This window comes from Danio rerio, chromosome 24, assembly GCF_049306965.1.
Source record: "Danio rerio strain Tuebingen ecotype United States chromosome 24, GRCz12tu, whole genome shotgun sequence".
In the NCBI taxonomy this organism is placed as follows: Eukaryota; Metazoa; Chordata; class Actinopteri; order Cypriniformes; family Danionidae; genus Danio; species Danio rerio.
Genome location: NC_133199.1, coordinates 15,334,710 through 15,355,000, shown reverse-complemented (window position 1 = coordinate 15,355,000; position 20,291 = coordinate 15,334,710). Strand labels below are relative to the sequence as shown.

Here is a 20,291-nt window from a genome sequence, read left to right as displayed (position 1 = left end):
TTTGTATTTGTATTTGTATTTGTATTTGTATTCGAGTAAAATTCAAAATGGCGCAAAAATATATATTTTTTCTATTACACTTCTAATTTACGTTATAGTGAAAGTATTGTTTAATTATACCCATTATATAAATTATAGATATGCAATATTGGCTGTTGTTTTTGAACATGTGATAAGAAATGTCTTTAAAAAGGAAAATAACATAGAAGCCATTATCTCATCCATGGTTAAACCAACAACTAATAAAATACCATTGTGGATATTATGAACCCCACCACCACCGTTCTTGTTGAAGGACACTGAATAGACAGAATAAAAACAAATAATACTTCAAAAAACTGTTCTTCTTCTGAAAGAACTTCTTTCCAATGGACAGAGTTCCAAAAACTAATATTAACTAAATAAATCTAAGTAAAACCCTGCCTGGGAGATCTGGCAGAACAAAAGTATTCTATATAATAATAAAAGATACAGCCCTGCTATTATCATCTGCCAGCCACAAAAAAAGACACAAAGTTTGTTTGTTTGTTTTTTTTTTATGTTTGAAACTGACTTGCTGGGGCAGAATGTGGCTGTGTTTATGCTTTTAGGATGCTTTTAGTGCATGTGATAATACATTACATAGAAGGTTGCGCGGTGCTCTGTTCAGTGAGAAGCGCTCTCTATGGCAAGCCTTTTTAGCATTTAAATCTTTGTTCTGACTCCATAAATATATTAGAGATATCTCTAATTATATTTTGACTAGTCATAATTATAATTCCACTACTCAGAATGACAATTAGACATATCTGCAATTACAATTGTACTAGTACGAAATCAGATGAATTTTGACTAGTAACAATTGTAATTGATATCTCTGAGTTTTTACTAGTCATAATACATTTAGAGATATCTTTAATTCATCATATTTAGAGATATTTACAAATATATTTGAAGATATCTCTAATTAATTTACTAAAAGTCTAATTACAGTTGTAGATATCTTGAATTGGATTTTTGACTAGTCAAAATTCATTTGGAGATATATCTAATTACAATTGTGACTAGTCAACTTATTTAGAGATATCTGCAAATATTTTTCAATGGAAGTCAATGGAGGAATATGACTAGTCTATCATAATATATTTGCAGATATTTCCAATCTGACTAGTCGAATTATAATTATGACAAGTCAAAATATAATTAGAGATATCTCTAAATATATTTATGGATAGTCTGAACAAGGTTTAAATGCTAAAACGGCTTGCCATACGCTCTCACCCAGTAGCACAGTGGAGAGTTCTCTAGTTATATCCTTTCAGTCGTTTGTTATGCATTGCCATGCAGTCAAATATTTCGCCAAACAGTCCTTAGGGATGCGGTGACACGCAGTCAGATATTTTACCGGACAGATCCGCCACTTTTGGCGCGCATTAACAATCATAAAGCTCTCGTGCTGCAGGAATGAGGAGGTCTGCTGAAGGCGCGCAGCTGACGTGCTGTGAGAGGTTTGCGTCTTTAATAAACTACGGCAGTTTGCGATCACTGAACAGTAAGAATGATTAATAAATCCATATGAAACAACCCCTTAAAAGTCACGTCTCGCTTTCAGTTTCGGGCTTTGGCGCGTTTTGCCTCTCTCTCTCTCTCTCTCTCTCTCTCTCTCTCACTCACTCACTCACTCACGCGGGCATGCACTGTGGTCTCATGAGGAAACGCTGCTTTTTGATATAGTGTTTTTCTTGCTCCCGAATACAAATAATTTTTCAAGTATTTGTTCGAATCAAGTATTCGTAAAAACACGCTATTCGTGCATTTCCGAATACTGTATTCGGGTTCGGCTCGACCCTTAATATATATATATATATATATATATATATATATATATATATATATATATATATATATATATATATATATATATATATAACTAGAACTATCTGAAACTGTATTGTGTACATACAAAACTAACTAAAACTAACTACAAATATAATTATTATAAATTATAAATATAAGTTATAATTATAACAAAAACCTCCTTCGTTTTCGTCTTTGTAAATGTATTTAATACATAATCATAACCTTTTAGAAGTAAATCTATTTACTGTAGGTGTTTGACCCGGACGGCACCTCAGAGTTTGTAATTGGCCAGATAGAGCCGGTTCTTCTCCACTCATTCTCACTCCAATATATACTCTCATTCAGTTACACTGAGATCAAATAGAGAAGTGGTGAACCTATAATATTGTACAATCGTGAATCAGTGAAACACAAACTACATGACAGCCTGCTGTGACTGAACTAAACTTAAACAACTGCAGCGCTATTAATCTGAGGGCTTAAATGAGAGGTCAATCATGCTTAAGTTGGGTTGCAAAACGTACTGTAAGACATTTTTTTCAGATCACGGTGATGTTTTAAGTGACAAAAAATACTATTGTTGACTACATAATTTTAATATGTTGAGTCGTAACATCTGTGTTAAATATCTGAACTTCCCATCACTACTGTGTATCTAATCAGAGCAGCCTTGCACATATTGTACTTAAGACTGCTATCTTGTGGGCAGTTGTATTTGAATGTGAGGATTGCAGTGGTCATGTGTCCTCTAAATATAGGTTTCGAAAAATGTATGGCTTGTATAAGTTTTATTTTATGCAATATCTATTCTGATGATTTTAAATCTTGCAACAATAAGGTACACATGAGTCTAGAACTAAGAAAAAACATGGTTTTAGCAACTGATGAAGCATTGTTTAGTCACAGAGAGCTAGCGGGAGAGTTTGTAGAAGCACGTTAACGCGAGTACATGTAACTAAACAACATGTAAACATTGATGGAAACATGTTAACACGGGTCCACAACCACAGCAAGGCATGTTTTAACTGACAAAGATTATAAACAGACTATGTACTTCGTGCTGAACCTTTTCACTTCACGGTTTCGAATCCTGTTGAAGACATGTACATTCAAATTTTTTTTTAGATTTATTTTGGTTATATACTGTTCTGCTACACAGATATTAAAATCAATAATGCTCACAATGACACTGACACCAAGTAATAAGAATCTTTTTTTGGTATGGACATGTTTTGTTGCTGTGAAAAAGTGACGAATCTGCCAATCTGCAAACGTGAATAGCTTACATCTGGAAAGGGACACCAGTTAACACAGTCACCAGTTAAACCGTAACACCGGATTCGCTTGTAGTCTTCTCCTAATATAGACGCGGCTCTAGTTGCTGGTGATTGTCCTGTCTCTACAGATTTGGTAAGTGAGCGACCAGTGCTCTTTGTTTATTCCGTTTGTTCGTATCGAACTAAGTTAACTATAGCACAGAGTGTAAACATGTTAGCACCACAACCAAACTTTAACCTCGTGTATGATTTTCGCCGCATTTTGTGACCGGAATAACACACGCGGCTTTCTGACACTACCTGCCGTGTGCATCTAAGTTTCCGGGAAATGCAGATGGTATTTGCATTTGCAAGTCTACTTTTTTCTCTCATTCGTCGTGCGGTATCAAACATTCCATAAAAAATACACGCTTAGAGCAGTTCCTCATATCAAATATCTCGTTTGTTGCGAGGGGCATGAATGAATTCCCTAATTGAAAGAGCCAAACTGCAGTTAAAGTCCACCATTTAATAATTTGGCAAGTAATTCGACTACAGATGTCCATGTAAACACCATCACTTTCTCCCGTGTTTGTGTGTGTGTGTTTTGACTCTGAAACTCGCGCGTGCCCAAATAGACACTCCCACACCATCCAACTTTAGCTCCTCCGACACTCCCCCCTAAATAGAGCTGGACACGCCCACTTTTCTGACTATTTCCAAAGTAGAGGTGTGAAAACACCCTGCTGAAACAAGGGGGTTTCATGGCCCTTTAAACTAAAACTAAGCAGTTTCAAAATATAATAACTAATAAAAACTAGCAAATCCCCCTCTAAAAACTAAATAAAACTAACTACATTTGAAAACAAAAAGTCAAAACAAAATAAAAACTAAAACTAATGAAAAATCCAAAACTATTATAACCTCGATGTGCACCCGGTCTGCAGCCAGACCCTTCTCTATTTAATGACCCTCATGTCCCACAAGACCTTCATTTTTCTTAGGAGCATAAACTAAGATGTTTAATATCTCAGGCTGCAATGGACCCCAAACATTCAATGTCCAAAAAAAAAAAACATTGTCAAAAAATTCTATGACACTTCTTCCGAGGTTCAACTGTAATCAAATGATGCTTTAAAAACCCTTCTGCCCCTACCCAGAAAAAATGTTGAAACTTTATTCACTTATGCTTTTCATAGCACATTTACTTTAATATGGTGCTTGCTTGTTGTGCTGCAGCCACTAATGGCATTAGCTCTAATGCCCATGGTAAATGTTTACCCTGACCTGATGCAGAAGTAAGGACAATGTTTTTGTTTCCTTTTTTACTTTTTACCATAGCTGTCTATTGAGGATGAAGGATCTATCAGATTTCATCTAAAACATCTTTATTTGTGTTCTGAATATGAACGAGGGTCTCATGAAATTCCAACAACATGACGGTGAGTAATCAATGACAGAATTAGCATTTTTTGTAAACTAATTTTAAAATGTTTATGCATAGTGAGTGTCATGAATGGTTTGAAAGGTTGGAATTTGTAATGATCAGAACTCATCTTTTCTCATCAGATCAGCCAACCACAGAAGCCATTTTTAAACATAATTGTTTACAAATTTAGTTTTTCAAAGAAAAGTTATAATGATTAAAAATAACTTTTTTATAACTAATCACTCCTAACTCCATAACTACATGCACAACCACTACATTATTAAAAACTTTGCTCTTTCAGTTTCACACATATGGCTTTACAACAGCATGAGTGTGAGTAAAATGTCTTTGGTTCCCCAATTCCCTTAAGTAAATGAAGTCTTTGCCTAAATGAAACCTCACCTATTGTCTGTCTCCTGAGGTTCTCCTGCATTTACCGGCATGACGAATGACCCATCACATGATGACTATGCTATTTACAAAATTACAAGCTAGCTGAAATTCGGTCTCACCAAACGGCTGCTCTGGGCCTGAATAATTGATTAGTTATTGAAAAGCTCTAATAAAAGGAGGCGGCCTGCTATGTAGTCAACATTCTTGTCTTTAGGCCGCTATAGGCACATCTCTAATACATAAAGGAAAGGGCTGATAAGGCAGAAGAGCACAAATGTTGTTCCTTATTTTTATCCCTCCAGGAGAGCAGAATTTGAAATACAAGATTAGGTTACCATGCTGCAATCTGTCATGCTAACAGAACACACCCAACCGGTGCCAACGCCAACTAGTTAAGAGCTGTAACATGAGCAGAACAAAACAGCATATTTATGACGTACTGTAAATGCCATAATGCACAAATATAAACAAACTAAAACCAAACATGTTTAGTTAACATGAACAGAAACTAAGAACTGAAATGAAAAGAAAAAAAAAAGCACAAAATGATAAACAATGAATTAAATATTAGCCACACAACCTCATAAAAACAAAGCCTGTCAGAGGGGGTAATATCTCCTAAAATTTCAGATTCTTTTGGCTTTATGACATTACAAGATAAATTCAGGTTGGGAAATATCAAAATACCATGTGCTGTTACTCCACACAAACATACGGTCTTTAAACCAAGTTAATGCTATAGTATAGTATATAATATACTGTAGTTAATATTATTAATGTATAATATTAGTGAACGTCACATAACTTCACATTTATTTAGAGAGATTTGGGGGACATACAATATCCAAAAGGTCTGAAATTAATATTTGGTGATTGAAGCAAGCAAGCAAACACGCACGCACGCACGTACACAAACACAAACACTTTTTATACATTTAAACATTTTATACTGTCCAAACTGTATATTGTATTGCCCTTACCCCACCCCACTCCTAAACCCAACCATCACAGGAGACTGTGTGCAGCTTTACTCTCTGATTAAACTCACCCTGTGGGATTTATAAGCATTTTGAGAAATGAGGACGTCACCAGTGGCCTCATATTTCACCTCCGTTTTGTAATACCTGTGTCATACCCATGTCATTATACAGATTTGTGCCCTGATATGTCACAAACACACACACACACACACACAAACACACACACACACACACACACACACACACACACAAATATACGTATACTGTACATATGAAGAGTTTAGATGCAAAATCCTCTAAATGCCATTTGAAAATTTCCTCTAAACTTTGCATTTTTATCAGGCTCCTGTGTTGAAGTAAAATATCTCAACATAAACAAAGGAGGCTCAGAAAAATTTTCATTTTCGATGGAAATTTCAGACGGCACTTAAAGGTTTTTACATCTTAACTCTTGATATACATACACACATCAAATAACGCGTTATAATGTCATCTGACATCATTAATTTTCCTTCTGCTAAGTCTCTTTTTCAGAGGCCACTACAGCGGAATGAACTGTCAACTATTCCAGCTTATGTTTTACACAGTGGATGCCCTTTCAGCCACAACCCAGTATTGAGAAACACTACACACTCATTCCCTCAAACCAGCGATCTTCCTGCTGTGAGATGACAGTGCTAACCACTAATTTCAACTGTATATGTATATTACAGTTATGTATATATATAAATATATATAGTCAGAATTATTAGCCCCTTCTAGATTTTTTTCTTTGCTTTTTTAAATATTTCCCAAATGATGTTTAACAGAGCAGGGACATTTTCACAGTGTGTCTGATAATATTTTTTCTTCTGGAGAAAGTCTTATTTGTTGTATTTTGGCTAAAAGCTGTGAATTTTTTAAACACCATTTTTTGGACAAAATTATTAGCCCCTAGCTATTTTTTCAATAGTCTACAGAACAAACCATTGTTATAAATTAACTTGCCTAGTTACCCTAACGTGCCTAGTTAACCTAATTAACCTAATTAAGCCTTTTAATGTCACTTTAAGCTGTATAGAATTATCTTGAAGAAAAAATATCTAGCAAAATATTATTTATTGTCACCATGGCAAAGATAAAATGAATCAGTATTTAGAAAGGTGTTAAAAAAACTATTATGTTTGGAATATATATAGTTAAAGTCAGAATTATTAATATTTTTTTACTATTTTTACTATTTGATACTGTCAGTTTTTGCTATATTTTAATATATATGTTACATACATGAAATACAAGCATGAACAAGCATGCATTTCAGTATCACATATTTAATTTGAATATACTGCAAAAGATGAGATTCCTATATGTGTCTGACCAATGTACATGCCTTAAAAATACATGCCTAATAAATTCAGTCACTTAATAGAATCTGAGGATTTTCAAGTGGTCTGTTTCTACTGCTGTAATGGAAGTATACCTAACCCTAACTAAATCATAACTCTAAAAACTAGAACCAAAAACTGAGACATAATAGTTTTATTATATCTTTAATTAAATGCAAAGCTGTCATCAACAAAAACAACTGATAGAGTATAAACTAACGTGAGCATTATTCAGTCAAAATACGGCACCAAACATTCAAAAATGTTAACGTGACAGAAACGAAACATGTTCATTCGCAAGACAGTGCCAAACAATCCCAAAACAGTGGCGTGAAAGACAAGCTGATATATATGAATGTGGATGCAACTATATGAATTTGAATGCATACATTGCTGGTCAAGGTGATTCGCAATTCCTAGATGAGTCTGTGTTATTTAGAGGTTGTTAACTGGGAATAACATACCTTGGAATGTCAAGACTGACTACTCAAAAGCAAACAGCCATGTAATAAATAATACCCTTTAAGGCAAGTAATTTCTTTCGGCAGCCATGTTTGAAATGCCTCTTTTGAGTAGTATGCTCAGGCATTGTGTCTGAATGGGGAAACATCAAATGCTCCGAAATAGCCAAGCTTACAATTACATTACATATTTGGAATCACTAATAATATTAAACAATAACTATCTCATGGGATTTATTTATTATTATTATTGTTATTAATTATTAATTAACACACTTAATTAATTATTATTATTAACACTCGAATCAAACAAAAACGCTATTTTTACAGTTTACTTAAGCTAATGCACATGTGCATGCACATGTGTAAAGAACAAGATCACGGCACCAACCTTATTAATAGCCATTCTACACAATAGCATTCTCTGGATAATGATCATCTGATCATGCTGCTCTTCTGAAGTAATCCACAACTTGGTCTTGATGGAGAATATTCCCAAGAAATGAAAGTCACTCTTTGTTTACAAGTTTGAGCAGCTGGTGCTGTCATGTGATGTGCGCTTGACAGGACAGACTGTACCTCACTTTCGTTTCATACAGAATACAAAACAAGAAAACTTTTGTTTTCAAGTGACAGTTTTAACTGTCGTAAAAACACACTTCTGGTCCAAACTTCTTCCCCGGAGAAACGTCAGCCTATAGCGATTAATGATTGGCTTCTGTACTATTAGGCGGGGCTTCATTCGCCATAATGACCTTTACACTTTTCCCCATTCAAAACCATACAAGTGACATATCTTGTGCATTATATAGTCTTTGGTAATAACCAAAAGTTATCAAACAAGAACATAATTGTAACGTTTTCTCAAAAGTTTTTCAAAGCACATGAAATAAAAAAGTATATTAAACATTTTGGTCTTTTTTTTTTTTTAAATCACAGACATTTTTACTAAATAATTGAATATTTCAGAAAGTTCTGTCCTTACTTACTCACCCTTCGCTCTTTTCAAACCTGTTTGAGTTTCATTCTTCTGTTGAACGTTCGAGGTTACTAAAGTAACCCTTCGTTCCCCGAGGAGGGGAACGGAAGCACTATAAGTGGATTTGATTGTAAAATCCACGCATTGGGAGGTTCGGTTCAGAAGCTACTCGTCTGAAAGAGTATTGAACGGGCCAATTAAGAATGAATTGGCAGCGCAAGCCTGCGCAGGTGAGCGGCATAAGCAATCAACTGAGTATATAAGCTCACCTGGCGCAGCAGACGCTATCCTTTTTAAGCTGAAGAGACTTTCAACAGCTAAGGGACAGTCATTATGGCGACGGAGTATAGTGCTTCCGTTCCCCTCCTCGGGGAACGAAGGGTTACTTTAGTAACCTCGAACGTTCCCCTTCGGGGGGAACTTCAGCACTATAAGTGGATTTGATTGTAAAATCCACGCATTGGGAGCCCATTGAAAGCGCCATAATGACTGCACCTTACCAACACCCCCGATGAGGAGATAGTCAAGCAAGCGTGACGCACCCACATCATGGGGGGCGCGGTCCTCCAACGTGTCCCTGGCCCTAATTTATCCTACTTCAACAGAAGTTTTACGGATTTATATATATTTTTTGGGAAGTCGTGAGCATCTAGATAATTCTAGGAAAATACGACAGTACGTTGGGAAGCGTGCAATCCCGATAGGGAGGACGCTGCGGAGGCCATCCGTTACCCAAGGGGGGATAGATGGCAGAATTTACATATGGACTAGCCCTAAAAAGGGGGAGTACGCATAGCAAAAGAGTGGTTAGCGGGGAGGGAAGACACGGGTCCGCCCAGGGGGGGGGGACTTAACCGTGGCTGAATAAGCATATGGGATCGCCTAGTGGGGACCACGCATAGCAGGCACCTTTACCCAAAACGCGGGCTGACCAGCGGGCAGACCTACAACGTAGTGGGCCAGCAAGTGACTCCTCCGCTGAGTCAGTGCTGGGGGCCACGGAGGAATCTGCAGGGCTCACCTGACGGGGAACTTTACTGACAGATAAAAAAGGCGCACGTATCTCCGTGTTAGGGAAAATGGCGCAGCAAGCGTGTTTCAACACCCTACCGAATTGTTTCCTCAATCACCAAGGGTTACCTAATACCCTTGAGGAAACCGGCTCCACTCGCAGATTGTAAAACCTTGCAAATGTGTTGGGTGTCACCCAGCCCGCAGCTCTACAGATGTCTGTTAGAGGGGCGCCGCGTGCGCGCGCTCGAGAGGATGCGAAGCTCCGAGTGGAGTGCGCACGCGCTCTCGGGGGACGCGGCTCATCTCGGCTCTGATAGTGAAAGAAAGGCATCCACAATCTAGTGGGAACTTATTTCGGTACGGCACTTCCCTGCTGCCGACCGCTATAACAGACGAAGAGCTGCTCAGATGATCTAAACTCTGAGTGCGGTCCGGATAATACGCAAAACGCGAACTGGACAATAAATAAGGGCTGGGTCTGCCTCCTCCGAGGGCAGCGCTTGCAGGCTCACTACCTCGTATTAAAACGGAGTGGTAGGAACCTTGGGCACATATCGCGGGCGGGGTCTCATACGTGAGAGAAGCCAGCCCAATTACAGGCACGAGTCACTGACCGAAAAATGCCTCCGGGTCCCCGACCCTCTAATCGATATCAACGCGACCAGCAGAGCTGTCTTCAGGGACAGAAAATACTGAGTCGAGGATCGAAGGGATCTGACGCGGCTTGTGTAGCGAGGGCGAGATCCTAAGAGGGCATGAGAGGGGGCGGGGTGGATTAATTCGCTTAACGCCCCTGAGGAACCGGATGATGAGGTTATGCGTTCCCACGGTGCTGCCAGCCACCGCGTTATGAGAGCGGAGATGGCAGCCACGTAACCTTGAGTGTGGAGGGCGACAGCCTGCTCTCCAACTTCTCTCGGCGTAAAGAAAGCACAACGCTGATCTGGCAAATTACGGGGGTCTTCTCAGCGAGAGACACACCATTCAGTGAATAGACTCCACGTCAGGGCATAGGCGCGCTCGGGGAGGGGGCTCTAGCCCGAGTGACGGTATTAGCCACCGCAATCGGAGGTTACCTAAGTCTTCCTCGCGTCTAAAAATCTCTTCAAAGATCGGCGAGGGTGCCAGGTGGTGCCCTGTCCCTGAGAGAGTAGGTGCTCTCTCGAAGGGACTGCCAGGGGAGGGCTATCGCGAGGGAGAGCTCTGACATCCAGGTCCGGTTGAGCCAGAGGGGCGCAACCAGCAACCTGTTCCTCGTCCTCCCTGACCATGCACAGTAACTGCGCGAGCAGGCTCACTGGGGGAAACGCGTATTGCGCGTGCCCCGAGGCCAGCTGTAAGCCAGTGCATCCGTGCCGAGAGCACTCGGTCAGGGAAAGAACAACTGGCAATGAGCGATCTCGGGGGAAGCAACAGATCGATCTGGGCTTCCCCGAATCGCGCCCATATCAGCTGAACAGACTCGGGGTGGAGTCTCCATTCTCCAGGACGCAAGGCTGCCGTGAGAGCGCATCGGCTGCACGGTTGAGCTTGCCTGAATATGAATGGCGTGCAGCGATTTCAGCCGCGGATGACTCCAGAGGAGCAGACGGCGGGCGAGCTGAGACATGCGGCGAGAGCGCATACCCCCTATACGGCTGATATACGCCACCGCCGCCGTACTGTCCGTCCTGACCAGCACGTGTTGCCGCTCCAACACCGGAAAAAAACGGTGGAGAGCGGGGAACACTGCCAACAGCTCCAGGCGATATGCCAATGCAACTGGGTACCTTTCCACAGGTCCGCAGCCGCATGCCCGCAACGCACAGCCCCCCAGCCCGTGTTGGAAGCGTCTGCTGAAACGACAACAAGACTGGACGCCTGTTCTAGAGACACCCAGGCCTGTAGGAACGAGGGGTCGCTCCAAGGGCTGAGGGCGCGGCGACACAGCGCAGTAACAGAGACTCGGTGTGCGCGCGCGTGCCATGCGCGTCTGGGGACTCGATCGTGAAGCCAGTGCTGAAGTGGTCTCATATAGAATAATCCGAGCGGCATGAAGCGGCTGCGGATGCCATATGCCCCAGGAGCCTCTGAAATTGTTTCAGTGGGACCACTATTTTACTGTCGAGCTCTCTCAGACAGTACAGCATCAGCTGAGCGCGCTCTCCGGAGAGGCGCGCTGCCATGGTGACCGAGTCCAGCTCCAGCCCGAGAGAAGAGATCCTCTGCACGGGGGCGAGTTTGCTCTTTTCTCGGTTGACCTGAAACCCCCACAGGTGGAAGTGCCAGAGCACTTTGTCTCTGTGCATAATCAACTCTGTGCATAATCAAAAGAGAGGGCAATTCAGCCAGTCGTAAAGAAATTGAGTATGCAGATGCCCGCGAGCCGAAGGGGCGCTGAGGCACCCTCCGCGGGCTTGGTGAGGACCCGCGGAGACAGAGAGAGCCCGAAGGGGAGGGCTTTGTATTGCCAAGCTCGACCTTCAAACGCAAACCGCAGAAACTGTCGGTGGCGAGGAAGAGTGGAGACATGGAAATACGCGTCCATCAGGTCTAATGCTGCAGACCAACCCAGAGGACGAACGCACCGGAGGATGCGCTTCTGCGTGAGCATTCTGAACGGCAGCTTGTGCAGGCAGCGGTTCAAAACGCGCAGATCTAGGATTGGCCGTGACCCACCGCTCTTTTTGGGCACGATGAAGCGTGGGCTGTAAAACCCGCTCTCCATCTCGGCTGGAGGGAGCGGCTCGATTGCATCCTTCGCCAGGAGGACAGCAATCTCCTCTCGCAAGACAGGGGCGGACAGGGGGCTGACCCTGGTGAATACACACCCGTGACTTGGGGGGCCGTTTCGCGAACTGAATCGCATAGCCGAGTCTGATTGTGCGTATGAGCCACCGCGAAGAGCTGGCCCGCGCTAACCAGGCAGGCAGAGCTCTCGCTAATGGACTCATCGCTACAATCGCTGACGTACCAGCAGTGGGGCAGCGCGGAGTGGGTGTGCTGATCCGGGAAGCTCGCGGGTCCCACGGAAAAGCTGGAGGTGAGATATTTGCTCTCACTCCAAACCCGAGCTCCGGAGGGGAGGCTCGAGGGGTGGGAGAAAGGAGACCGTCCTCCCAGCGCTCGTGAGCCACTGGCGAAACGCACCGAATCTGCAAGCTAGAAAGCATAGCGTCCCAGACTGGTAGATTTCGGGCTGTCACATCTGGGGAAGTGAAAAGTGCCCTTTCATAATGTTTTCATGGCAGTAAAAAGTGCCGTTGGAAATGGGGCCCCGCCCTCCAGCGGGGAAAGAGCAAGTTCCCTCTTCTCCAGATGGCCTGTCCCAGGGGCGCTTCGCGGTCCGTTGCCGGACTTAGCGGCGTTCTGGGCAGGGGGGCTGCCTGCTTCCGAGGTGCCCGACGCGCTCGCTTCGCCTTAGGCGTGTGCGGGGGCGGAGCAGCTCTCGTAGGCGGGCGCCTTCGGCGAGGAGCAGGTATGAATGGCACGGCGGGCGGAGCGGGCTACGGACCGCCGATAAGACATCACCCACCAACTGCTCTCTCACCGCCTTGAATTCCTGGGTGAATTCACAGACAGTGTCGCCGAACCTGGCTGGGGATATAGGGAAGTCAAGAAAGCGGACTTTGTCGACTTTGCGCATATCAGCCAGGGGTGGCGCTCCTGGACCACTAATGTGGACATCGTCCTCCCCAACGCACACGCAGCGGACTCAGTAGTCCGAAGAGCTAAGTCGGCGGCGGTGCGAAGCTCGTAAGCCTGGGTTGGACCCACCCTCGTGCAGCTCGGCCAGCGCCTGCGCTTGGTAGCGCTGGTAGGTGGCTATCGCATGCAAGGCGGAAGCGGCCTGGCCCGCAGCTATGTAAGCTCTAGCTCCGAGGGAGGTAGATAACTTACAGGCTTTGGATGGGAGACGAGGCGGACCCCGCCAAGAAGAGGCGCCGCGCGGATTTACCGCCATCGCGCACTCAACCTGAGGAATCGCCACATACCCCCTGGCTGTTTCACCGTCAAGAGTGGTTAGGGTGGAGGGACACGCAGCACGAGCAGAAAAAAGTGCTTTACAAGACCGCGTGAGCCTACTGTGCACCTCCGGGAAGAAGGGAACGCCCCTCTAGTCGGTCCGGCCGCGGAGCTGGGGGATAAACCATCTCCAACCCACGGCCGAAGCAGCCCGGGAAAGCACGGCTAACATGTCCGTTTCAGGATCCGTAGTGACAGCGCTCACCAGCCCGAAGGGGGCGAGCGGGTCTGGATCATCATCGGACAATGAAAGCCCACCCTCCGATGCCGCGGTGGACATCTGGTCTCCGGTGTCATCGGGCGTAAGGGCTACCATCTGTTAGACGGATCGCTTCCTCCGCCCGAAGCTTGGATGGAGCGCTTAGAGGAGCGGGAGGTCCGCGGGCCCGTGGGCGACGGATTATCTCTCGCTGAAACCCTCAGATCTGCCCGAGTGCCCGCTGCAGAGCAGGGGACAACTGGGGTGGTTCGCCTTTTTGCAAAGGCTAACCGCGATCTTGCGCAACAGTCATGGCATCGCGATGACGACATGAACTGCCCGCGAGCAGCGCATTAACATGCTGGACCCCCAGACATGTAACACAGTGCCCGCGCCCATCATCCGAGGACAGGAAACCACCGCATCCAGAAACGCACAGTCGGAGCGCCGTCCTGATAAGGACGTGCTGCACGACTGTGTTGCTCTTTCTGTGAAGTTTGCAACTTTATACGCACCGCTCTGGAGGACCGGACCCAAAGAACGCCAGGCAAGGGAGAAACCCAGCTCGACCGTCTGCCACTGCGTGTACACACTCTGGACCGGGAGAATGCTCTCGTTCGCTCAGAATCGCTGGTCACAGCAGGAGGAACCCTCATCGACTCGATCAGAAAGTCTCTGAAGCGAAAAGGATAGCGTCTGCTGCGCCAGGTGAGCTTATATACTCAGTTGATTGCTTATGCCGCTCACCTGCGCAGGCTTGCGCTGCCAATTCATTCTTAATTGGCCCGTTCAATACTCTTTCAGACGAGTAGCTTCTGAACCGAACCTCCCAATGCGTGGATTTTACAATCAAATCCACTTATAGTGCTGAAGTTCCCCCCGAAGGGGAACTGAAACGAACATACTGTAGCCATTGACTTCTATAGTATTTTTATTTTAGTAGTCGTTACCAGCTTACAATTTTCTTCAAAACATCTTTTTTTGTGATAACTATGTGATATAACACATAAATGCAATAGAAGAAAGAAACTTAAAAATCATATGTTAGCTATTTCTTTATCTAATGCTTTTTCTTTCATGTGCCATGTAAGCAGACCAATCATCCCTCAGTTTGACCCCCAAGGGTACCTTTACCCTGTATCCCTTACCCTCTGACATCATCAGCCGTGCTCTCTTTAATAAATTGCACCTTTTACCAAAGCAAAAGGTGATGAATTGAAAAAATGCTTGGCAGCACAATCAATTATTTACGTTGTCTTTTACTCAAATAAGCTCTTGATGAATAATTAAAATTAATCTCATTATAGGAGATTTCATTATGGGATAATTTAATTAAATGAAAGCCCAATGATCTCAGACGTCTGTGAGACACAGCGATGGATTAATGGGCAGAGGGGGGCACGCGAGTGGGATGTTACATATATTATTTAATGGATTCTTCTAAGTAAAGACAAATCAATAGGCAGTTGTCATCTCATCAATATGCTGAAAACCTTTCAGAGCTACTGCTTACAATGGTTCTTTTAAATATACAGTAGCAATAGATGAGCTCTATAAAATCATACATTTTGCATTCTTTCAAATATCTTGTTGGAAACTAAATCTAAATAAAATTTGATTTTATTCGTATTTCAGTATTTGACAATTCCTTCTTGTTTTACTTTAAAAAGGTAAAAAAGTCCCTTATTGTATTATTAAGTTCATTGGGTCATACCATTTTAAACATTTATGCTAATTTGGTTAGTTTGGTTAGTTTAGTTTAAATTTTTGGTTACAATGTTTAAATTCATATATTTTAGTAATAAGATTTATAGATATTTATATTTTACAGAATTGACTATTTTAAGCTTTTTAAACAAAGTTACCTCTTGCTAAAGCATAAATACTAAGAAAGGATGTCACCAATAGTAAAATTATAATGAAATAACTTATAAATAACGCATTGTGGGGTTAGTGATACATTATGTTTTCTTAATTTTGTTGACAACAGTTTTAAAAATTACTCTTGATTTTTAACACTTCTCATACAGGATTTCTGCTGGTTTTAAGACTTTTTAAGACATTATTAAGACCATTATGAATGAAATTTTAAACTCATAAAGGGCTAAACGCTAAGGAATTTTTTGAATGGCCCAGATGGAATTTCCAATCAAAAATTATTATAATGTAATACATTTAATAATACAATAATAATTTAACAATAAAAAGTGTGACGAAAAAAATTGACTGTGGCGACCCCACATTAATAATAAAGGAACTAAGCCAAAAAATAAAAAATAAAATAAAAATAAAGGAATAAACTAAATGTATGCACAACAATATGTCCATGTTGGTGTAGTCAGCAGTAAATACATGGAAGACTTTTAAACAAATGTTATTGCAAGGAAAATAATTAAACCACTATAGTAAATAGAGAAAAAAAAAATACTTTTTAAAATAAAAACTTTGGTAACACTTTATTTTGACGGTCCATCTGAGTATTAGTAGACAGTCTGCTTAATAGCTGCTGATACTGCTCCTTTATCTGACATTTAACTAACTATAACAAACTTAGCAAGTACATATCAACTTGCACTAACCCTAACAGTCTACTTAGAATCTAATGAGAATTAGTTGCAATTTAACTTAAATTCAATAAACGGACAAAATAAAATTTGACTAAAAGTTTAAAGTATTATTGTGGACAAAGAAAATACAAGACCTTTTTATAAAAGGTTTAAGACCTACAACACAATATTTAAGTAAATTAAAGACTTTTAAAGTACTAAAATTTAGATTTTGAGCTTTAAGATATTTTAAAACTTTTCAAGACCCCGCGAACACCTTGTTCATATCACACATACCTTTCAGTGCTTCAGATCTTATTCCTGTCTCATAGTTGTGTAAGGGGACAAATATTTTACAGAGAAAAGGAGAGAACATTGGTTGTTTTTGCATTTTTTAGAGCAAATTTGTTCTTCCGGTTCGAAAAGAAATTTTCAAGCAATGTCATGGCGATGAGGTCATTGCATAAAATCCAGCATGTTGATTGCCCGTCAGTATCATCACTGAGTTTTTTAGCATGTCTGTGCATTATTCATGAGAAAGAGTTGGTTTGAACAAATCAGCGGACTCTATCATTAAAGAGATGCAACTTCATTAATTTGCATGAGATTGTTTTAGCTGTTACAGAGTACAGAGGAGCATGGTCAACAGCAATGGTGTTACCAAGCACAATTAAATTCGATATGAAGAAATGTTCATGGGACGTTCATGAGACATGGGTTGCCAGTGTTTCGTTTTAAAGTGTGCGAAGACAGAAGTGTTTTTTCCATTTCCGTGACGCGAGCACAGCTCTTCAAACCCTTCCCTCTTTCACCACACGACACTCCTACCTAAATAAAGATGGATTCACCCACTTTCCTGACTTTTTTCAAACTAGAGGGGTGAAAACACCCTGCTGAAACAGGGGGGTTCATGGCCCTTTAAATACTGGCAAATCCAAAAGTAAAATAAAGTTTTTTTATTCCATAATAACATATATGTTGGATAAAATACACATGCTAATTTCGACAAAAATAAATCACATTGTCAAAGTATGTGACATTCAAATTAGAGTTTCAACTAATCATCTGGAGTTTTATGAACAATTTTGTGTGCCAAAAAATAAATAAATAAATTTGTCACCTTGGAATTATAAGATTCTATCTGACATTTTTGTCAAAATTGAGTTATTGACAAATTCTTATATAATGATAACATATTTACATTATGGGAGGTTGTTCTTTTAAGTTGTTCACAATTTAAGACTTTTTATTTATAAAACAAATGTTACACACCTATTGTTTGCTATGGAGCGCAAAAACTTCAAAGCTCAATATCTCAAAATCATTCAGAACGCAGATAGAACCCTATAACTCCAAAGTGACGAATTGCACATCCTGAACTGACAAAGAGGAGAAGATACAGGCAAACATATTTATAATTTGTTTGTTTTTTGTTCTACAAAAATGGTCTTGGAGCTTCAGATTAAAGATTAAAGTTGCTTTTCTGAACTCTAAACGTCCGTGCAGTCTATGGAGGAAGAGAGAGCTCATGGATTTCATCAAAAGTATCTTAATTTTTGTTTCAAATATGAACGAAGGTCTCTGAGAATTAAAGGTGAGTGATTAAAATCCGAATTTAGATTTTTGGGTGAACAAGTCTTTTAAGACTAACTAAAGATACAATTATTTAAATAAAATAATGACTCTGGACACCAAATGTACTAGCAATCATAAACTCACTCATATCTCCTATGCACTGAAGCTAAATGGACATCCATAACTGAAAAACGAAAGGAAAAAAAGCTAGTTATCCAGCGAGGTCAAATGTGCCTGTACGAATTATGAAGGGTACAAGTTGTACATCTGATCCGAAAAATAAATGATATCACAGTCTTGTGGGAGCCATTAGGAAGCTTTCTTTGTGGGGAGATTTTTTTGCATGTCTTGTCTTCAGGAGCACTTAAGAAGCCGAGGAATTCCTCTGAGCCTGTGATACACATCTAGGTAATGTTCCGGCTCAAGCCATTTTGTGCCATCCAGATATCAAATGTTAAAGGTTTTTCACACACTCACACACACGCTCAGCCGCATCACGTATTATCATAATACAGGTGGATTTAGGTTGAGTCACAGAACTGGACGTTACTCAAATTGTAGAAGAATTTCTGAAACTGTCACGCGTGACTGTTTGAGAATGTCACGCTATGACATAATACAATACCTAGATATTGTTACAAGTTTTAATCTTGTGCAGGTTCAGAAGAAAGGAACAATGGAAAAGTTTGTGAATTAGAATTTGTGTGTGGACTAATTTTAGGTTTAACTTCTGTATGTAGTACATTCTTTTAAAAATACAGATTTTCAATTGATCTGTCACTACATTAATATAGGGGTCAAATATTTCTTAGTACTCACCGTTGTCCAAAGACATTCTGTTTAACAGAACGTTGTTTCAGGAAAACAGTTTCCAACACAGCTGGGCATCTTTCTTTGTCTCTCCATGATCTCTAAAAACATATATAAAATAACAATTAATTAAGATGTGTTTTATTTTTATTTGAAAAATTAACATCTATCTGACACATATCTGAGGTTTAGTTTAGTGAATTTGGGTTTAAAATTACCGGACAAAGATAAACTACATTCCAAAGGGAAAAAACAACTCAAAACATTATTTACCCGGCAGGCACACAACATTACAAGATGCTAATATTAGGTTAGATTAAGGCCATGACGTCAGGTGACCAAAAATTCAATGTCTAGCCAGCATCTAAGGCAGTGTTTCTCAACTGGTAGGTCGCGACCCAAAAGTGGGTAGTGGAGTTTGTGGTAAAAAAAAAAAACAAACAAACATTTAACTTTTAACTTATTTTGCCTATATCGGACTTTTATTTTGAAATGCGCACGCGACAACCGTACCGACTACTTTCCCGAGAAACACAATGATGATCCGTGGATAAGTGTTCCCTTAGTAATCGACGTGGAAAGCGTCACATTGCTGAGCAACAAAGTGAATCAGCTGCTGGAGCTGTCATGTAATAAGAAGCTGAAAAAGAAATTCAGTGAAGTAAGCCTCTCTAAGTTTTGGTGCCGCAAAGTGCTTTCTGAGTATGCGTCCCTTACCACTCATGTGATCAAATCCATCCTACCATTCAGCACTACGTATTTGTGTGAACCTAGCTTCTCTTCCCTGGTGCAGCTTAGTCAAAGCGAAGGAACAGGTTGGACATAGAGCACGATCTTCGGGTAGCACTGTCTACCATCACCCCAGACTTTGAAACTCTTATTAGGAGTAAAGCACATCCTCAGTTATCGTATGAGCATTCCAAGTAACTGTTGAGTGAAACAGATGTTTATAATTGCTGTCATATTAGATGTAAAAATGTTTTTGATTATTTTGATCATTTTACTGTAATTTTCTGGTTTGTCTGTTCAACAGGATCAGTGTTAATGTTTTATTAACAGTTCAGTTTAGCTCATAGTAACTGAACCTTTCCTTACCCTAACCACTGTTTACAGTATTTGTTGTTTTTACTTTGTAATATTTCTATAATTTGATACATTTTGTTAAAAGAAAGCAATAAAATATTGTTTATTTGTAAATCTTGCTGATTTTCATATAATTTTTCTATCACTACTTATATGTTAACAAATAAATACAAATGAATTTTAATTCCTATACAATATTATAGTTCCTAAAAATTTGAGTCGTGGCTTGATGACCATGTAAAAATGTGGATCCCATGGCCAAACCAGTTGAGAACCACTGGTCTATGGACAGCATTATTCAGACGTTCAATTACGATGCCAAGCTACATTGGTATTTGGTTGATTTTAGGTTGTGTTG

General features: G+C 40.9%; 1 protein-coding gene across 17 annotated transcripts in view; it reads right to left on the bottom strand.

Annotated features, from left to right (window-relative positions):
- eya1 (EYA transcriptional coactivator and phosphatase 1) overlaps positions 1–20,291 on the bottom strand; it is a 269,107-nt gene that overhangs the window by 127,843 nt on the left and 120,973 nt on the right. For all 17 annotated transcript variants that reach the window (XM_073939994.1, XM_073939993.1, XM_073939996.1 and 14 more), the window contains one exon: positions 18,860–18,951. In XM_073939994.1, coding sequence (XP_073796095.1) covers positions 18,860–18,951 — 92 coding nt within the window. The remainder of the gene's footprint in view (positions 1–18,859; positions 18,952–20,291) is intronic.